General features: G+C 45.8%; 2 protein-coding genes across 3 annotated transcripts in view; both read right to left on the minus strand.

Annotated features, from left to right (window-relative positions):
• Positions 1-150: 150 nt before the first annotated feature.
• Slc35e3 (solute carrier family 35 member E3) lies at positions 151-15074 on the minus strand. 2 transcript variants are annotated; one of them, XR_005975827.1, is made up of 6 exons: positions 14516-15074; positions 13602-13712; positions 9740-9898; positions 7187-7269; positions 377-1641; positions 151-293 (listed from the first exon to the last, which is right to left on the minus strand). XR_005975827.1 is itself a non-coding variant. In XM_041667337.1 (5 exons), the coding sequence occupies exons 1-5, from the start codon at positions 14915-14917 to the stop codon at positions 1455-1457; spliced, it is 942 nt and encodes a 313-aa protein (XP_041523271.1). In that variant the 5' UTR covers positions 14918-15074; the 3' UTR covers positions 163-1454. The 2 variants fall into 2 exon arrangements, 1 of the variants encoding a protein (XP_041523271.1); XM_041667337.1 differs by having other exon boundaries at positions 163-1641.
• Positions 15075-16157: 1083 nt separating this feature from the next.
• Nup107 (nucleoporin 107) overlaps positions 16158-21698 on the minus strand; it is a 44469-nt gene continuing 38928 nt past the window's right edge. The window contains exons 27-28 of the mRNA XM_041668695.1: positions 18325-18492; positions 16158-17175 (exon numbers count right to left, since the gene is read on the minus strand). Of these exons, the coding sequence (XP_041524629.1) occupies positions 17068-17175; positions 18325-18492 (276 nt within the window). The 3' untranslated portion in view covers positions 16158-17067. The remainder of the gene's footprint in view (positions 17176-18324; positions 18493-21698) is intronic.

Below are 21698 nucleotides of genomic sequence, written 5' to 3' on the forward strand. Positions count from 1 at the left end.
AGACACAATACACAGCACCCTGAGGTCATCGATGGAGTTTGCCATGGTGAAGCATCAGACACAATACACAGCACCCTGTTTGCTGGAGACCACGCATTCTGCCAGCATCTCCATCCCTCTGAAACCTCGCACAACCAGCTAGTGTTTGTACTTCTCCTTCACATCTTCCCTGTTCTCCACCAAGTTTCGGCCTAGGGTTGAGAGCTTTGGCTGTCATTTTCTGCACAGTGCGATCCCGTTTTCAACGCCATACAGTGCTCCCTCCACACCGCTTCCTTCTGTGGAGGGCGGGGCTGGAATGGAGGCAGAGCAGAAATCACTAAAATGAAATGTCCGAGCAAACTGGACAAGCAGTTACCAGGGTAAAGAGACCTACCTACTTCCACATGTAGTCGGCTTCTGTGGTTGTTGTTGGGGACTGTAGGCAGGTACTCTACTGCGGGACTATTCCCTCTGGCCCTATAGGCCTTTCTTTGAGACACTTAATCACGGGGTTTAGTTTTGCTTTTTAACTCCATAAACAGTAGCTAGAGTTCACTGAAAGCTCAAAGCCATGCGAAGACCAATGAAACTGCCATCCTACCAACCCGTTACTTCCGACCGCAGACCCTCACTAGCACAGGCAGAGTCTATGCTGTTGAGTGGGCCTTGCCTCAAGCAGTCCTGCCCTGTTTGACAGGGAAGAACTTTTTATATCAGCTTGCTACTGAAAGAGCAGGGCTTTCAGAGCCGTGGTGTGTTTTATGACCATTTCTATGAATATTTCAGTTCTACAATGAAATAATAAAAGTAGATAAAGGCCAGGTATGGTGGCAGAGGCAAGCAGACCTCTATGAGTTCAGAGCCAGTTTGGGCTATATAGAAAAGAATTCCAGACCAGTCAGGGCTACATTTGAGATCCTGCCTCAAATCTACTATCATTGTCCAAATGATAAAGAAAATAAACCACTTTTTAATTTAAATTCTGACTCCATGTCTCTGGGTGTAACTCGATGGTGGTGTTTGTCTGGCAAGCGCAAGGCTTTGGGCTCAGCCTCCTGAGCTGCACACAGTGGGAAACCATGTTAGCGGGCAGGAGTCCTCTGTAAGCACAGATGAGCCAGGGCACGTCTGCAGCACAGGAACCCAACTTTCCTGTACTTCAGTTGGTAGAATGAACCATCTTACACGCAGTCTGTGTCACTCTTTGTAGGCGCCGGAGTTTGAGCCCAGGGTCTTCCGCATGCGAGGCAAACGCTGCACCGCTGAGTGGCAGCTCCAGCTTCAGAAAGTCTTTGAAGAGAAGCGCTAACCATTTTGGCTTTAGAAAATTAAATCAATGAAAAGTACTACCAGTCGTCACATTTTGAAGAAAATACTCCTGTAAGTCACTGGGGGAACGTTGCACGGCTGCTTTTCCACTGAGTTACACACTTCTCGTCTTTTTGGTACAGCCTTCTTTTCTCCGCCAAAGCTCAGGGCCGTTGGACCAGTTTACTCTTACTTCCTTCCTGTTCGCTGAGTTTAAGGTGGGTATAGGTGAGGATGCCGAACAGCGTACACAAGATGCCGAGTCCCTGGTTAACCGACAGCGGGTCCTTAAATAAAACGTATCCTCCGCACAGGGTGATGCAGAACTTGAAGTGTCCGAACATGTTATAACTGAGGTGTTCAGATAAGGAGACAAAGAAGCAATGAGCCAGGTGTTAGGGTCACACAGGTGTGCGTTAACAGCATACACATGACAATGGCTACCTGTGGCTGGAAAGAACTTCATGTAATATGGACTCAACAATCGCCAGGCATCTAAAGAATAGACACTTAGGTGACGTGCTGGGTCAATCAGACTTTCTTCAGGCATGGTTTTAGCAATTTACAGATAGATTTGAAAATGGTGACTTTGCATTAAAAATTATGTGTGTGTGTCTGTGTGTGTGAGAGAGGGTGTGTTATGCCTGTGCATGTGAGCTTGATGCCCTTGGAGGCCAGAAGAGGATGTTGGATTCCCTGGAGCTGGAGTTAAAGGCAGTTTTGGCCACCTGGTGTGAGTGGCGGGTGTGCCCTTAACTGCTGAGCTCTCTCTCTAGCCCCAACACTGTTTATTCTTCCAGGTTGGACATAAACTACATAAACACACACTCCAGAGTGACGGGGAGACCGCCTCAAGTGTTCCTGATGACCTCTACACAGAGGTGACACCAGGGAGGAAGGACGCGCAGAGGGAGGTACAGAGACGTCTGCAGCGGTTCGTGGCTATACTATGGAATGGCATTCCTAATAAACCGTCTCTGGCAATGAGCTGAGATGGGCCAGGTGACAGGGAGTTGATGCAATGAAAACTTCAGGTATGCCTAAGATTAGGAGGGCAAGGGAGAGAGGAGCAAAGAGGGAGCAAGACCAGCGCCAGGCACTCTGTCGGGAGTTCTTCCAGAAGCACCTCACCTGCCCCCACTGCTTCTCACCTCGCCCATTTTACAACTCTGGAGGCCCAGAGATTCTACTGATTAAAAAAAAAAATACTTTATTTATGTACTCATGTGTGAGTGTGTGTGTGCATACATGCCAAGGCACATGTATGGAGCTCAGAGGACAACTTATGGAGCTACGATGTAGCCCCTTGAGCCCAGGTGGCCAGGCCTATGGAAGGTTCACCTGCTGAGTCATCTCACCCACTGACTGCAATAGCCAAGGGACACAGCTCAGGCGCCGGGAGTCTAAACAAAGGCGGACTTATTTAGCTCCAAAGTTCAGGTTATAATCTAAGATACCACCAGCAATTCATTACTGGGCTAAAGTTGTTTCCCAAGTCATTGTTCATATTAAAAAAAAAACAACCCACACCTACACACACCCCCCCCTCAGAAATCATTCTCCTGATACATATTACACATAATTATTTTCCTATCTAGACTAATATTGTATTGCTCTATAGATGTACGCTGCAAACCTATGTGTTTCCTAGAAACAGCACAGAGGCAGCTCCCACTCTGTGCCTCAGTTTCCCTGCCTATTAAATGGTAGGATGATCTGTGCCTACCTTATGTGGTTGATATGGATCGGTACCTGTGAAGCACGCACCATCAAGTCAACCATGAGTTGTCAAGACAGCTCGCACATGTCCGATAGGACCGCCCAGCACTGTGGATGTTACTGCCCCTAATTTCCTTTCTGCTACCCTCTTGCCCCCCTCTCTTTGCAGTGATGGAGACAACGAGCTGACTGAGCCTAAGCCTATGTCCCTCAGTCAGAGGGGACCTCAGTGGAACCGACGAGCTCCCACCACACTTGGCTCACAGGAAGTGGTGGGCCTTGGCCGAGGCCAGGCTCCGCCTGACTTCCACGTTGCAGGCTCTCTACTTAGTTCCAAAACAGCGCAGCTGGACATGGTGATGCAAGCTTGGAATCCCAGCTCTCAGGAGGCTGAGGAGCAAAGGAGATCAAGGTCATCCTCAGCTACGTGGTAAATCTAAGACCAGCCTGGGCAGGCTACGGGAGACCGGTCTGCGAAACAGTGGCAGCCCTCAGGGTAGCGTGGGCAGCTCCCAGGAGATCTGGAGGCTATGGCCAGGATGGCATCACAATGTCACACCTTATCTCAATTTTGTGCTATCTTCAAATACTCCCAGCCCTGCTAGGCAGCTCACGGCCTGTCAAAGTCATTTATGGAAAGGGAAGGCAAATTTAATGACGCTCTCTGGTGGCTCTTTTTAGGAAATGAAAACAAAGAGCGCAAGCTCCAGTTCTGTCTGCTCCAGGCAGGCTTCGCCTTGCTCCAGTGCTCCGGTCAAACCGCCAGTAGCCTCACCTCGCTAGGTCTGGGACCAACTGCCGATCTCCCTCAAACCCGGCTCAGCAGCACCTGACACAGTGCCCCCTCCCCTCCAATGCTCCTCTTCAGCTCCTCTACCTAGTTCCTGTCCCCTCTGTGAACTCGGAGGGCGCAGGCAGTCTCGCGCTCACATCCCATCTTGACGCTGACTCAGGACTATCCCCGAGGCCTGCCCTGACCCCGGCACCTGGAACTATACTGCACCTCAGTCCTGCACCTCAGTCCTCCGCCTCAGACGGCCACACACACAGTACCCAGCCTCACTTCCTGCTTCGCCTTCTCCACACTCAAGTGTTCAGGAACCCTGCTGCTGGTTCTTGGAAATGTGTCCAGAAGCCCGGTACTTCTCACCATTTCCTCTGTCGCTATAAAGAGTCATTTATACATGTGTGTGTCACTCAGACGAGGGTATCAGATCCCCTAGAGCTGAACTTAGAAGCCACTGTGAGCTGCCGGTCATGGGTGCCCAGAACTGATTCGGATCCTGTGGCTAAAGAGCAAGCGCTCTGAGCCCCTGGGCCACCTCTGCAGCCCACAAGCTGGTATTTATGAATTAGAAACTGCGGTGGCTTCCTGATGGTCTCCCTTCTTCTCACCTCTTCAGGTCCATCACGTAAGCAATGGCTACAGACATATTTGACAGCTGGAGTGGGGCCTGGGGTGCTCCTGGCACCTAGTGGCAGAGACATGCCATGCCCCTATCCATCTTGCAAGGATAGCATAGGTGCCCAAACTAAGCAGTCTTGGCCTCAAGGCCCTGCTCAGCACTGCGGGGATCCACAGTGGATGTGAGAGCATTGCCAGCTCTACTCCCGGCTCCAGCGGCTTCTCACCTCATACACTCACAGCTCTTCCCTGGAAGCTCCACTTGACCCAGCTCTCCCTGCTTCTCAGCCCACTCCCGGTTTTCTGTGTTCACCCTGCACAGCTGCCCTTCTCAGGCCCCTCACCTGGTGCTGCCACTGTCTAAACGCTCTTCCCAGTGTGACAGCACAATCTTGTTTCTTCAAAAGCCACCTCCCTGAGGTCACCTGAGTAGCCGACCTAAAACTCCAATCTGGGTCCCAAGCATTACAGGCCCACTTCCTGCTTTATTTTTTTCCCTGTGGCACTCAACACTACCATCCTACATATTCATATTTATTCTTCTTCATGTGGGCAGTCTGGCTTCCTCACTAGAATTTAAGTCTGTAAAGGAAGAGATTTTTCATCGCTTTGGTTCGCTACAGTACCATGAGTGTTAATATATAATATATAGTATACACACGTACAGTATATGGCCTGTATAAAGATTCATTAAATTAAGTAATGGTCTGTAGTGTTTAGTCAATAAATACTAGTTGAATTAATGCTTTTGTTTGTTCTTGTTTGTCAATTTAATGTATATGACTATTTTGCCTGCATGTAAGTCTCTGTACCAAGTAAGTGACTGGTACCCTTGGAAAGCAGAAGAGGGCACTGGGGCTGGAGAGATGGCTCAGTGGTTAAGGGCATTGCCTGCTCTTCCAAAGGTCCTGAGTTCAATTCCCAGCAACCACAGGGTGGCTCACAACCATCTGTAATGGGGTCTGGTGCCCTCTTCTGACCTGCAGGCACACACACAGACAGAATATTATATACATAATAAATAAATATTTTTTTTTAAAAAGAAGAGGGCACTGAATCCCCTGGAACTGGAGTTACAGACAGTTATGAGCTATGGGTGCTGGGGGCTGAACTTGGGTCCTCTGGAAGAGCATCAAGAAAGTGCTCTTAACCACAGACCCAACTCTGAAGCCCTGAATGAATGCTTTTAATGAAGGCACATTCTCGCAGGCCTTGATTTGATGACATGAGGCAGAGCTTGCGGGATAAACCGGGTAGGGCACGTCTCAGCATGCACTCTCGTTTCTTACTCTGTAATGGGGGACGGGCTCAGGACTCTGCTCAGTCTGGCAAACACTCCACCATGGAGCCATAATCCCTTTCCCTTCACTGTGTGTCAACTTATTTCACCTCTGTGGCTCTTTTCCTTGTCTGTAAAATGACAGACTCTCCCTTCACAGAGCTCTGATGAGAACTAAAAGATCTGTTCACACAACAGTAGCCAGCACAAGATACATATTAAGCTCTGGGTTTTTGAAAGAGATTATGATCGTTGTTACTTATTAATATTTGGCAAACAGGCTATTTGTATTTCTGATATCTCAGTATTTACTCTCTTATATAAATCAGCGTACTTTTCTCTTCCCCAGCTTTATAAATGAGATCTCAGTATATATAGCCCAGGCTGGCTTCAAACACATGGCAATCCTTCTGCCTCAGCCTTCTACGCCCTGGGCTTACAGGTATGATCCATCATCACACCCAGCCTTAAGTCAGTATACTCTTAATAAAATGTCACCAAACTACCTCTTTCACATAAGGAAATCCATTATTCACATTTGCTTACAGGAGGGCAAAGTGAAACGCAGAAACAGGCAGGATGGCAGGATGATGTGAGAACTGGCAGTGGAAGTTGACCTTCAACATAGAACTCCATTTTTTAAAAAGAAATTTGGAAGATTAAGAACACCTGTTTCTAATAACTACAGACCCACTCCAATCAGATGCCAGGACACGGGATTACCGTCTGCTACCTAAGCTGACCACCTTCCTTCATCACCACAGAACCTGAGAACTGACTCAATCCTAAGTCTCCACTCAATGACTCAGCCAATAAATATCACATTATTAAATATCACCCATTACTGCAAGTCATGGTGCTAAGTCAGCTTTTATAGGAGGAAAGGTCAATACTACTTAAGAAAATTCAGAAGCAAACTCATCCTCAGTTAATAAATTTCATAAACACTAGTGTGGAAAGACATTCCTAAAAAACTAAGGGGCTATAGCAATGTCCCAGCAGGTAAGACCTCTAACAGCTCCCTAGAGAGCCTGGGTTGAATTCTCAGCACCATCTGTAACACAGTCCCAGGGAATCCGATGCCTTCTCTGGGCTCCAGTGCATCAGGCATGCATGTGTGCACAGGCATCTATGCAGAAGAACACCAGCACTAATGAAATATAACAATAAAAGAGGTTAGAATAACCAGCCCACTTAACAAAGGCCATGTAACAACGTAGCACACAGGAAACAAAAAGTACGCACACTTGAGAGTACACGGAAAGAGCACACACACTTGAGAGAGAGTACACGGAAAGAGTACACACACTTGAGAGAGAGTACACGGAAAGAGTACACACACTTGAGAGAGAGTACACGGAAAGAGCACACACACTTGAGAGAGAGTACACGGAAAGAGCACACACACTTGGGAGTACACGGAAAGAGCACACACACTTGAGAGAGAGTACACGGAAAGGGCACACACACTTGGGAGTACACGGAAAGGATACGTGACTGGCGACGTGTTCCCGATGATCCAATAGATCGATAGGTTCACCATGAAAGCGATTACTCCAGACAGCAGTACCATAAGCTACAAATGAACCAAGAGAATCATTAAACCAGGAACAAATATGTCTCATTAGAATATGCAAAAATGCAAGCTTCATCCTATTTTTGTTTATTTGTTTTTCAGATAGGGTTTCTCTGTGTTGCTTTTGGAGCCTGTCCTGGAACTAGATTAAAGGCATGTGCAACTACCACCCGGCAAACACCATCCATTTAAACAAGATGTCACATGCTGGTAATCCCAGCTATACATTTTATGGTAGAGGCAGGAGGATCACTGCGAGTTTGGAGAGTGGTTTACAGAGTTCCAGGCCAGTCAGAGATGCATATTGAGAGCATGTCTCAAAACACACTGGACAGACGAGCAAACACTGCACCAAAAAAAAAAAAAAAAAAAAAAAAAAAGAGTTTAGAAAACAGCTAGGTGCTGGGGTACACCTTTAATCCCAGGACCCAGGAGGCAGAGGCAGGTGGATCTCTACAAAGGGAGTTCCAGGAGAGCCAGGACTACACAGAGAAACCCTATCTCAGTAAGCCAAAACTAACCAAACAAACAAACTTTCCAACAAGCAGTGGGAACCTCTGCAGTGATGACCTGGTGTCTGGAGCACATCTGTGATCCTTGTAATCCCAGCATTTGGGAAGGAGAAGCAGGAAGATCAAGGCAGCTTTGGCTACACAGTGAATCTGAGGCCAGCCTGGCTATATGAGATGTTATCTAAAACAACAACAACAACAACAAAGAGCAAAATAAAACAACAACAACAAAAAAGCAAACAAACAAAAGTGGGGGGGCTAGGAGATAGCTCAGCACTTAAGAGTGCTTCCTTTTCTTCCAAAGGACCCAAGTCTGGTTCCCAGCACTGTTAGCTTACAAGCACCTTGTAACTCCAGCTCCAGGGGAGGTGAACCACTGGCCTCCAAAGACACAGACTCAGACTAAATAAAATAAATCTTTAAAAAGCAAGCAAAGAAGCTAACAAACCAAAACAAAAAAAAAATAGTCTTGAATTTGAATTTCTAGGTTCATTTTTTTTTCTTATTCACTTAAGGAAGAAATATTTTCTTTTCTCTCTCTTTTTTTTTCCCCAGACAGAAGTCTTCCTATATTGCCCAAGGTACCTACATAAGACATAAGAATTCTGCCAGGCACTGGTGGCACACATCTTTAATCCTAGCACTTGGGAGGTAGAGGCAAGCAGATCTCTGTGAGTTTGAGGTCAGCCTGGTCTACAGAACTAGTTCCAGGACAGCCTGAGCTGTTACATAGAGAAACAACAACAACAAAAAAGACACAAGGATTCCTTTGGCTTCAGTTTCTGAGTGGTTGAGATACAGGCATACATCACTGAATTCAGCTTCAATAAGTTTTCATTAAAAACAATGCAAAAAATAAAGGTAAGCAAAACGACCTATGGAATATTTACAATTCCAGGGGCTACCACATCTGCTACACCAGGACATGGATACCTGTAGATAAAATTCTGATGAATCGTTCATTTTTACTCTTACTTAAATAAAAAACATTTCTTGGCAAGGCCATGTGAGGAACACAGTATGTACAAAAAGGACTTAGAAATACTTGAAGATAATAAGCATCACGACATGAGGAGATGGCTCACTTGATAAATAAAGTACCTCTACAAGGAGGAGGCCTGCGTCTAGGTAAGCTGAACTCATGCAAAAGCTGGCAGTGCTGTGTCTGTAATCCCAACCCTGGGGAGGTGGAGACAGGAGGATCCCTGGGGCTCGAGAGACCTTGCTACAAAAGTGGACCATAACTGAGGAAGATGCCCAGCGTCAGCTTCCGGCCTCCATGTGAACCCCACCCCCACCCCCACACTAATTGGGAGAACCAAAGCTTAGTTTCCCACAAATGATCAGGAGGCAGACGGACAACACAGGAGGGTAGAGCGAGTGGCCAGGATCACACGGCTTTGTGTTCCTCGCCCCCTCTGCTAGGCTGCTTCTCTGTTACCTAGGAGGGAAGCATTGGACAGTTTCCAGCCCAGGTAAGGGGTCTTGAGAGCTACATAGTCGCTGGGCAACCAGACAATAGGTTCTATATGACTCAAGGCAAAAGATCAGAACCAAATAATTGCTGATGCGATATCTTCGGTTTCCAGGGGGCTCTACTTTCTTAATATTTATTTTTATGCATATTTAAAATCTATCCACTAAGTATGTAGTCTTTATTCAAAACAGCCACTGTTTCTACAATCATGTTGTAAAAATATAAAATTAAAATTCAAAGCCCAAATTATGTGTGGACAAATTAGTTTGGCATGGACAGAGAGGTAGCCAGGCATTGGTCAGTTGTCCTAGTCGAGGGAAGTCCTTTCACGTTCCTGTGCCTCCGTTTCTTCATCTGAAAATAACTTCACTTGGCTCCCTTTGAGAGCAAACATGAGAACTGAGGCGGTGCTCTGGAATCCAAACACTGCCTTAGGAATGACTTCTGCAGTTTCTTAGGCACCAAAACAATCAGGACTTACCAAAGCAGAAACTGACCAGGGACCAAATATTCCTCCCTCTCCAAACACGGGCTCAAAGAAAGGCACAGCCACCAGCAGCATGGCGGAAGACATGGGAGCCTGGTAGTACAGCAGCTGCATGGAATTCACCTGCAGTTCATGCTGCTTGGCGCCCACCCACTGAAAATCAGGAGAGAAGACAAGTCAGGGGCGTAGAAAAGCGTTGTTCAGTCAAAGCCGCGCAGCGTCAGGCTAGGGAACAGGACACACCTCATTATTCTGCAAGGTTTTATTTATATTTTTGTTTATTTATTTATTATGTAAACAATATTCTGTCTGTGTGTATGTCCGCAGACCAGAAGAGGGCACCAGACCTCATTACAGATGGTTGTGAACCACCATGTGGTTGCCGGAAATTGAACTCAGGACCTTTGGAGGAGTAGGCAATGCTCTTAACCGCTGAGCCATCTCTCCGGCCCTTCTGCAAGGTTTTAAAGAGTGGGGAGACAGCACCTCAGATACAGGAGCTCTGTGAACCCGGTATGCGATGATCTACTGACCCCTCGATACCTTAGACAGGAAAGCAGTACTCCCTCTACTCCCGATCCTACTAAGTAGTGGGAATGTATGCACCCAGGAGCCCCGTGCATGAGGGCACCGAGAATCAAGGAGGGAATGGCAGTTAGGTGAGAAGTATCCAGTTTGCTTTCTTCATAAATGTATTAGGAACAATGGAGAAAAGCGGCTGTGGCAGGACTAGATAAACACTGACTACAGTCTCTCTTATTCTAAGCGGACTCCACGTCTGGCTTTAAAGGAACGTGACCTTCAAAGGCACTTTAAAACCCAAACAGTGGCAGAAGACATTTTCCTTTCCAGAGAACTCTTCTGTGGGGCAGAGTTCCCACATGCCACCAATCTACCTGAACACAATGGAGTAAATGGAAACCCTAAAACACCGTCTCATTCAGTAAAAACCTCAAAACCTCACATACCATGTCCTTAAAATACTTCACAAATATGACTAGAGAGCTAGAGAGACTCTGGAGAGTTGACAGTTCCAGGCAGATCTGGCAGGAGCAGCCTGGCTTTTGGACCCCTGCAGACCTGTTCCTACGTCTAGGTACCTGTTAGATAAAGCAACTCTACAGGAATTCAGCAAGACCGCGATGGAGAAACAGGAAATCTGAACCACGCTCCTGCCAGCTTTCACTAGGGGTCTTCTGAAAACAGAAAGGACAGGGACTGTTTCTCCCCAGCCCGCTTACAGGAATGCTGCAGTGAGCGAAAGCGGGAAGGCAGCAGACGGTGCAGGCTCGTCTTCCCCCTCTGGCAGCCACCCTGGCTGCCTCAACAGAGCCTCTGGCCACACCACCCAACAGACACCTTTTCCCACCTGCGGTCTCCTACAGCTCTTCCTCTTCCCTTGTGCATCTTTAAAACTGCTTCCAGGTCCTGGGGACAGAACTCAGGGCCTTGTGCACGCTGGGCAAAGTACCCTACCACCGACCTCACCCCCATCTCCACACCCTGAGTGTCTGTAACTTCTCGGTCACCACAGCTTCCTGGTCACTTTCCTGAGTCTGCAGGGCCATGTTTTTTCATTATTGGTTCCCCACCCCTTGAGATAAGGCTTCTCTGTGTAGCATTGGCTGTCCACCAACTTGCTCTGTGGACGAGGCTGGCCTTGAACTCAGAGATCCGCCTGCCTCTGCCTCTGCTGGGATTAAAGGTGTGCGCCACCACTGCTGGGCTCTGCAGGGCCATGTTTAAGACCAAGCTCCTCCTGTCTATAAATAAGCTTCCCTAGTGCTGCTTCTACCCCTAATGGTCTCCTCTCCCCCAGAGACCCAGCTCCTTAGAAGTCCTAGTTTCTGGCTAGTAGGGTCCTAATAGTTCTTCCTCCCAGAGAGCCGCCGTAGCCCAGGTTCTTCACTGTCCTTTTTCCCTGCACCCTCCACTGCCACTGGATTCATTTTTCTTAACTATAAGGCCCGGCAACACCTCTCCAATCTTTGCTGGAGTCTGCGGAATAGTCATTTCCTCTGAGTGACAGCAAGACAATGCCACCCATTCAGCATCACCCCCACAACACACCTAGTCTGGCCTCACTAAACGCGTTTCCCCCAAACACTCTGCGCCTCCACACATATTAACACTTCACTGCCGAGCAAACGTCTGTGCCTCCTGCTAGGGTCTACCGACTCGGACACCGTACCTGCTCTTTACTGTGACTGAAGCTTTGCCTGTGTCTCCAGCCACTCCTTGATCTACCTCCTCGCGAGCCTCGGGGTTACCGACCTTTTGATCCTAATCTACAGCAAGTCAGAAGCAAAAATAGCCATTTGAAGGAACAAAATGGCCACAAAACAACAACAGCAAAAAACAGTGAGTGTTGTGAACTGCAATTATGTATAAGGAGTAAAAGAAACTCTAATATTTAACAAGTAGACTGGGTATGGAAACACATTCTTAGTTTTTTCTTAAAAAGTAAGACAGGAGGCCAGGCACTGTGGCACATGCCATTAATCCCAGCACTTGGAAGGCAGGCGGATCACAGTGAGTTCCAGGTTAGCCAGAGCAATAGAGTACTGTCTTAAAACAACGACAAAACAAAAAAACAAGAACAAAAAATCAGCTCCAACAAAAAGTAAAAAGAAGAAAAAGGAGATGACTCAGCGGGTCAAGGTCCCTGCTGCTAACCCTGACTCCCAAAGTCCGATCCTAGGGACTCCGGTGTTAGACTCAGCCTCTGCAAGTTGCCCTCTGATCTCAATACGCACATAGTGACTGGCGTGTACATGCACACATGTGTACTCATGCATACAAACGAAATAAGTGTAACAAATAAAAAGTGAAGAGAGCTGGGGATGAGGATGAGTGTAGTGTGTAAGAGTTCCTGGGTTTGAGCCCCAGGACAACCATCCTAGAAGTCTAATTAGCAGCAGTAGTTGTTGAAACTGTTAGCCGCTGGGTGACTTTTGGCTCAGTGTACAGTGCCTGCTTAGAGTGCAAGGAGGCCCGGGTCCAGTCCTCAGCACCCCGCCCCCAGGGATAGTATTTTCTGTAACAATGTTTCTGGGACAATCACTACCATCAAAGAGTTGGGTGCTAGGCTGTAGTACTGAACAAACATTGCTAACTAGAATGCCTTCCTTTATCACCTGTGGATACTTGTGACAGAGGTAACATTGGTTACATTTTGGCTTTGATTCCCCATGCAGGCACACCCTGAATTTCCAGACAGAGGTTTTCAGTATAGAGAACACTTGTTTCACTGTTCCCTACTCCCTGCTATTTCTCCCCACTAAATGGGACACAAATCCCAGTTTGTTGGGAATTTATGGTAATGAAGTGAATCCATGAAAAAAATTTAACCTCATCCTGGCTACAGACAAGGCACTGTGTTTGTACAAGAAGTTAAAAACCTAGAAACCACTCTATTGACCAGACAAATGATTAAAAGCCAATCAGAGTTGTAACACCAACACTTCTTTTGAGTTTAAAATATTTACACCTGATTTTTTCATGTCCAAATGTTTGCTAATATATGCATTTCTTAAGAGCAATGACAAATATAACCAACAAACTTATGAAGCAGAGCCTTATTGCTTTTGTAAACACTTCCTTGGAAAAAGCAAAATGACAACAACAAAAAAACTGTCCCAAACTCTGATGGTTAAGCATGGGTATTGCACACTTACAATTAGGTAGCACACACCCTAGTTTCTGTCTCCTCTTCACCAGGAGTTAAGACAATTGATCAATTATGCCTTGTTCCCAACAGTGTATTGTCTCTGCACTGTATTTTCTAACCTGGGGATACAGCTTCAAAATTTAAGAAATCTGCTAATAAGGCACATAAACAAAAAACATTACCAACCACTTGATAAAGGGACGTGACTAACACCCCAAGGGCAGCAAACACCATGCCAAGGGCGTGGAACTTCACGTCGTAGTAAGAGTTTAGGATTACACCTACAGTTATAGGGATCTGCAAAGAAAAAGAGGGAAATGCTGTTGAGATTAAATTCAAGAACAGTGTCTTACAAAACTAATCAAACACATCACTGGGAACACTGAACTGCATGTTTTCTTTGTTGGGAAAACTGCCAATCCCATGTAAATTAGAGTAATTTCTCTGCAGACATTCATATACAACTCTACATCTGGGAGAAAATCATGAATCCATGCACTGTGCTTTCTAGGGAAATACTATATGCATTTCCAGGTACGAAAATGGACCACCAAACTAGTACTTAAACATGAGCATACACATGTAAGAAGGACAGCATTAAGACCTGAAATACTAAGAACTACTAACCGCTAACATCATTTTAATGACTTTTATTTAAAGGTACAGGCATACCAGCAGTATGCCGCTGAAGGCATATCCTGAGATATTTTATGCTACACTATTTCGTGGCTATCATACGTGGCTTGACTCCCCGTGGGTAGAAGAACTTTTTCCTTTTCCTTTTCAATTTAAGCTTTCGCAGATATCCTGACACTGAACTGTACCATCTAAGGCAGCTTTCTCCCCTCACCATTTAAAGATTTCCATCATATAGTAAGTTCTAACCCACAGGAACACACCCTTTTACTAAGAGCCAGAGGAATGCCAAATGGCTTTTTCCACTCCACTCTTCTCTAAAATGGGCCAGGCAGTCACTATCTTATAGACTCGTGTGGAGTCAAGAGGATGGGAATGAGTCCAGAGCGCCAGGCTTATAAGCCTTCAATTTTCCCGGGAAGCAAGACGAGGTAGGTGGCCAGGGCGCTCGCGCAGCTACTCACCATCGTGAGCTGTATTCTGACGGAGAAGCTCTTTTGGTACCAGAAGGTCTGGATGGCTATGATCACCGGCGTGGTCATGGCCTTGGCCAGCTGATAGGTGCCTATAGTGTTGTTTTGCAGAGAAAGGTTGGTGAAGACCACAAAGCCACAGAAGCTGAGGGCCAGGAGGAGGAGCTTGGAGAGAGGCAGACTTTTGGGAGCAAAGATGCCCACTTTCTGGCAGATGTATAAGCCCAGCCAGGTGACCACGAAGTGCACCAGGGTCAGGCTCATATTGGGGAAGCCGTGGTGTACATAGATCCATTTGTTGAGGAACACGATGCAGATGGACACCAGCAAGTTGAACAGGAGCCCGGCGGCGATGCGCCCGTTGCCCCGGACCCGGTCGGCCAGCGATGTCATGGTGCCGGCCGGCGGTGGAGCAGCACCCTCGGCCAAGCCCGGGCTGTCCAGCCTCCCCGCGGGGCGCCCAGGCCCTCCACCGCCGCGTGCCGCAGCCGCCCGCCTCACGGTCCGGCCGGAGACAGGCGTGCGCCAGGAGGTCCCGGGCAGCCGCAGCTCCTGCCGGCCCCGCCCCGAGCGGCCACGTGACCCCGCTCGCATTTCCGCCGCGCAGGCGCAGTGGGCACCGAGCGCTGCCCGCTCTTGCCTCTCGGGTGCAGGGAGGGAAGCAGATGAGTAACAGCTGTGGCGGGTCACCCGACTTCCAGACAGCGTCTCTCGAGCTGGTAGACCCGGCGGCGCAGACCCCGCCAAGTTCACACACCATGGGTGCTGAACGATTTTAATCCTCTGCAGAGGGAAAAGCATTACACACGAAAGCGCATTTTAAAGTAACTTTAAAGGTCTAAATACACGGAAGAGCGGAGAGGCAGTATAGTTGTCATATAATTAGAATGTACTTTTGAAAATATTTTGGCTTATTTGCCTCGAAAACTTTTTATTTTTTTTTCGAGATAGGGTTTCTCTATAGCTTCGGGGCCTGTTCTGGAACTAGCTCTTGTAGACCAGGCTGGCCTCGAACTCCAGAGATCCGCCTGTGAGCCACCACCGTCCCACACCTCGAAAACTTTTAAACCACAGATACTACATCTTTCACCCACAAATTCTTTGTAAACCTAAAAAGCAAATCTTGGTCCAAGACAATTATTTTGCACTGCTAAGAGGCTTATTATAAAGCAGGCGGTGGTGGCCCACACCTTTAATCCCAGGATCGGGAGGCGGAGGCAGGCGGATCTGTGAGTTTGAAGCCAGGCTGGTCTGCAGGGTAGCAGCTTATTCCAGCAGCAAGTATGAAGTCCAACTTCAAAGGTCTGGTGCTGGAGAGGACTTTTAAGTTTTGTGTGTATTATTTCGAAATTAAAATTTATATTCACTGTCTTTTCTTTTTCTCAGCTGTTACTGGTTCTCTGTAGATTTCACATCATGCGTTCTGATCCCTTTTGCCTGGACTCAGTTCTGTAATGATCTGCATGCATACTCGGTTCTTCTGCTACAGTTTTTTCAGCACCATGTAAACCTTTTCTCTTGGAAAAAAATTAAGTGTAAGGGGAAGTTGAAAGATTAGTATGGTAAACATTCCTTCACCTTTTAGACTGTTCCTATTTTACCATGTTGCTTTTACTGTGTAGATTTTAATTTTAAAGCTAAACTATTTCAGCAAAGTACAGATTTTATGACTTTCAACCCTAAATATTTCAGTGTGCATCTCCTGATGCTGAGTGAGGGTACTTCCCTACATTGCCACAACTCCAAGGATCACACCTAAGAAAACTAGTATTTGCTAAACAATACTACTATATAACCTCTTTCTAGATTAAAAAAAATATTTATTTTTAATCATGTTGTGCGGGTATGTGCACACTAAGTGCAGGTGCTCTTGCCAGAGGGGTCAGACCATTTGAAGGTGAAGTTACAAATGACTGTTTCTCGGCTCATGTGGGTGCTAGGCTAATTTTTATTTTCATGTGGATTTTTGGATTAAATGTATCTCTATTCATCACGTGTGTGCCTGGTGCCCACAGAGGCCAACAGAGGGCATGAGATCTTCTGGAACTGGAATTACAGACAGTTGTAAGCCACTCTATGTATGCTGGGAAATGAATCCTGGTCCTTTGGAAGAGCAGCCAGCGCTCTTAACTGCTGAGCCATCTCTCCAGCTCCATTTTAAAATACTCTTGCTAGATTCATCTTAACTTTATTATTGAGAAAAATATTAAATTTGTTGATAAATGAGAAATTACTTACCTGGCATAAAATAAGCCTATTCTTTATTCTCTATTCTCTTTAAATTTTAATATGCCAGGAATTTATGATTATAAGAAAAATAATAAAATATTAATTTATTTACTTTATTACATAAGAGAAAACTAATATTTGTAGAACAAAAATGTATTTTGTATAATTTCATTAAAAATACTTAAAGAAATACTAATATAATACAAAATTAAAAAACCTAAATTTTACATTTTCCCCCATAATGCCAAAGGAAATATGTATATCAAAACCAAACAACCAAGCAGCCCCGTCATGGGCATCAGAGAGTGGATGAGTTATGACTGAGCTTCATATCCGAGCGGGTCAAGCCCCTGATCTAGAAGCATCAGAGATGATTCTCTTAACTTCTGCAGCAGTTTCCTCAGTTCTTCCTTAGAAAATACCTGACATAAAAAAAAAAATTAAAAATGAGAATTATCAACTTTTTAAGAACCTAATCAACCTTAAGAAGAAATTTTCCTTGAAGATCTGTGTGCCTCAGAGACCTCGTGCTGGTTTACAGGACAGAATACATACTTCCATTCATGTACAGAATATACACTTCCATCCATGTACAGAATATACACTTCCGTTCATGTACAGAATATACACTTCCGTTCATGTACAGAATATATACTTCTGTTCACGTACAGAATATACACTTCCATCCATGTACAGATATACACTTCCATCCACATACAGAATATACACTTCCATCCGTGTACAGAATATACACTTCCATCCGTGTACAGAATATACACTTCCATCCGTGTACAGAATATGCACTTCCATCCACATACAGAATATACACTTCCATCCACGTACAGAATATACACTTCCATCCACATACAGAATATACACTTCCATCCGTGTACAGAATACACTTCCATCCACCTACAGAATATACACTTCCATCCACGTACAGAATATATACTTCCATCTGTGTACAGAATATACACTTCCATCCACGTATAGAATATACACTTCCATCCACGTATAGAATATACACTTCCATCCGTGTACAGAATATACACTTCCATCCACGTATAGAATATACACTTCCATTCGTGTACAGAATATACACTTCCATCCACGTATAGAATATACACTTCCATCCACCTACAGAATATACACTTCCATCCACGTACAGAATATATACTTCCATCTGTGTACAGAATATACACTTCCATCCACGTATAGAATATACACTTCCATCCACGTATAGAATATACACTTCCATCCACGTATAGAATATACACTTCCATCCGTGTACAGAATATACACTTCCATCCACGTATAGAATATACACTTCCATCCACCTACAGAATATACACTTCCATCCACGTACAGAATATATACTTCCATCCACGTACAGAATATATACTTTCATTCGTGTATAGAATATATACTTCTATTCATGTATAGCGACAGTTTTTAAAAAGCAGACTAAAACTGGAACATTACTTTTATAAAATGGAAACAAGTATTTCCAAACGTCATCGTGCAAGCATATCAACAAGTAAAACGGAAACGTGCAGCGGCCCAGCACTCACCAGGTAGAGTTTGTGGCGCTCCGAGGACACCATGTCGGCCAGCTGCAGGCACTCCTGGTACTGACCGGTGCTATGCAGTATGGTGTGAAGCAGAAAGCACAGCATGGGCAGACAGAGCTTTCTGAGCAAAGCCATCTGATGTGTTCTCTCAGGGTCTTCCTCGGCATCCTAGGACAGACATCAGGCCATCACTCCACATTACACCTGTGATCCCAAACCCCAGCACTCAGGATGACAAGGCCGGAGCCTGAGTGCAAGTTCAGGGCAAGCCTGAAGTACACTGTGTGCCAGAGACCCTGTCTCAAAAATATAAAACAACAACACCACCACCAAAAAGTAAGTCATGTTGGGAGCCAATAGATTTAATGAACAACAAAAGGAAAATACTTGGTGTGTGTGGGGGGGGAGTTGCATCTGTATAAAGATGTATACGTTCCGTTCTTGTTATAACAACTATTTAGACAGCATTTACAGTTAATGGGTAGAGGTGATCTGAAGAACATTTACAGGCAGAAGGGTGTGTGAGGATTACATGCAAATATCATGCATGTCATTTTATGTAATGAAAGGGAGCAATCTTCTATCTTCTAGGTCCTAGAATCAATGCCCCAGGAATGCTGAGGTTGACTACTTGAGTCAAAACCAGGACAGGAAAACACTGAATTTCTTTCTCTAAAGCCTATCATTCCTATTTTAAAAACGTCTGTGTACATGTTTATGTGTGAGCTGGTACACACGTGTATAGGTGCATGCATGAGTATGTGCCCAAGTACTGAGGCCAGAGAATAACCCTGAGCAACACCCCCAGAACACCAGCTCCTTCGAGGTCTGGAGCTCACCTTTAGGCTAGGCAGCCTGACGGACAAGCGCCAGGACTCCTGTCATTCCCTCCTCAGTGCTAGCACTATAAGGGTAGCTTCTGGGGACCAAACATGGGACCCGGTGCTTCACGGGCCCAAGCCATCATGTGAGCCCTCATCACACCACCAAAAATTAAAACAAGCTAGCTTTGATCATAATATTATCTAGTCTACTGGATATTCTCTCTCTCTCTCTCTCTCTCTCTCTCTCTCTCTCTCTCTCTCTCTCAGATAGGACTTTAAGGCTAAAGACACGAAGATGAACTTTTAAAATATACTAGAAGAGACAGTACGGAAGTAAGATGCTGCTGAGTGTGTTTCTCATGCATCTAGGCTAACAACACACAAAAGAATCAGACCGAATACCATACAAGTAAAGACAGAAAATAATTACCATTCATTTCCCTCCATACGTGTAGACATCACCACAGATGTACCTAATATCTGAGAGGGCTTACCAACCTGACTGCGGTCAAGCCAGCAAAGGAAGGTCAGGTGATAGGGAGGGCTGAGTAAGAACTTATAAACTTCTAAGAGAGTGAATAATTTTTTTTGTATAGTCAAAAAAGTGGGGGAGGCAGGAACTGCAAGAACCTGTGGACTTGAGTAACACAGAAAAGAGGAGAGGGGAGGGGAGGGGAGGGGAGGGGAGGGATTCCAAGTGGAGACCTTAAGGCCTTCCCCTGTTTCCTTGTGCACCGTCCTCTGGCTCCTAGACCCCTTCCTGCTTCTCAGAGGCACACGGGGATGTGCTGTTTAAGTATATAAAGACAGCCAGCCAAGCAGGCAGTGGAGCTGAAATCTGAGCTGTACTTCAGTCTACTGGTCATGTACACATGGCATGGACTATACCCGCGTAAAGGAAGGGGTGCACTTTTCTAAGCAGGCAGGCAGAAACTACAGGCAGGGTGACTAGAACAGGAGAATTCTGGGAAGAGGAAAGGCTCAGTCTATAGTTATTACCCAGATGCAGAGGAAGCAAGATGAAAATGCCTCACTGATAAAAGGCACCAAGTCACGTGGCTAACACAGACAAGAATTATGGGCTAAGATGTAAGGGTTATTTAATAAGACACCTAAACTAACAGGCCAACCAGTTTTGTAATTAATGTAGATCTCTGTGTGTTTCTTTGGGACCAAATGGCTGTGGGACTGGGCGAGACAGAAACCTCTGCCAACAGTACACTGATGGCTGAGGAGGAGTTCAGTGGTACTGTGCATGCTAGCATGTGTGAGGCCTGGGCTCAATCCTAATACCATGAAACAATAAACAAAAACCCAGAAATGGACCTAACAATCCTGTTATCAGTAGCAGCATTCTCTGTTAATATTCACTTCCTGGCAGGAAAGAGAAGCTAGAGAGGTAGGACAATGTAGCAACTAAGCTGCTCAAAGAAAAGGCATAACTGTGACATGAGGGCCGGCTGAGGGGACCCCAGCACACACAACCTGCAGAACTGAGTAGTGTTCAAAACAACATCCCAACAATCCAAGACGCAGGGCTCCAAGTCACCATTCTGTCACGTCTCAGGATCAGACCTGCTGTGGTCTGAGTGTAAAATGTCCCCCTAAGTTCCATGTGTTTGAGCACTGAGCCTCCAGAGGGTAGAGCTGTTTAGGAATGTTCTGGAAGCTTTAGGGAGGTGGAGACTTGTTGAAGTAGGTAATAGGGTGGGCAAGGGCTTGAGGTTTTATGGTCTGACCACACTTCTTCCTTCCTAACTGCAGACAAGCGGCCTCCTACCCAATGCCCAAGACTGTACCCTCAAAACTCCAAGCCCAAACAAGCCCACCCTCCTCTAAGCTGTTTCTTACTAGGCATTTGGTCACACACCAGAGGAATGAGACTAAATACCATTACAGCGAAAGTTAGAAGGGAAAATATGTAGTTTCTCCAGAAGGAGAAAAGGCGGGGTGTATGTATGTGTCTGCAGACAGTCCTAAGGTTTGAGAGAACATACCAACCTGACAATAAGGAAGCAAGGAGAGGAAATGGATCATTTTCTTACACAATCAAAAAATGGAAAACTATATACAGGAGGATATGAGGGACGGCAAAAGAAAAGACAGCAGAAAGACTACCAAGAAGAGGAAGTGACGCCGGCCTCAGTGCCTCTCCCTTCTCAGTCACCGCTTCCTTGGCTCCACATTCCACCTGCATCTCTTAGCATCCTGTCCAGCCACTTCCAAAAGCAAACTTCTTATTCCTTTACTGATATGCTGTGGCCCCATCATGCCAGGCATGTGCGCTATCAAAATGATCTCTTCATCTGGATTCACAACAAATCCACTGTGTTTGCTTTCTGCATTTAATTCTCTTGTGGGGAGTGACAGCTGAGGCTGCAGTGACTACTAATCCTCTTACTTCAGCCCCCCAAATGCTGGGGTCACACACACTGGTTTGTGCTATTTAATACTTTTGCAGTTCATTCTTACTCTGGAAGCCTGTGTTTAAGGAAGAACATGCCGAGTCATGTAAATGGGTGTCTCAGAGCGATGCTGCTGTTTTATGTC

This window comes from Microtus oregoni, unplaced genomic scaffold, assembly GCF_018167655.1.
Source record: "Microtus oregoni isolate MIOR12 unplaced genomic scaffold, Mior012 000001F_ref0000356, whole genome shotgun sequence".
NCBI classification, from domain to species: domain Eukaryota; kingdom Metazoa; phylum Chordata; class Mammalia; order Rodentia; family Cricetidae; genus Microtus; species Microtus oregoni.

Excerpts from the sequence above, each read along its gene's own strand:
- Slc35e3 (XM_041667337.1), bottom strand. The coding sequence starts at position 14,917 with ATGACATCGCTGGCCGACCGGGTCCGGGGCAACGGGCGCATCGCCGCC. Across the intron at positions 13,713-14,515 it reads TCAGAATACAGCTCACGATG|ATCCCTATAACTGTAGGTGT; the intron begins GTGAGTAGCTGC and ends TTTTCTTTGCAG. Across the intron at positions 7,270-9,739 it reads CCTGGTCAGTTTCTGCTTTG|CTTATGGTACTGCTGTCTGG; the intron begins GTAAGTCCTGAT and ends GTTCATTTGTAG.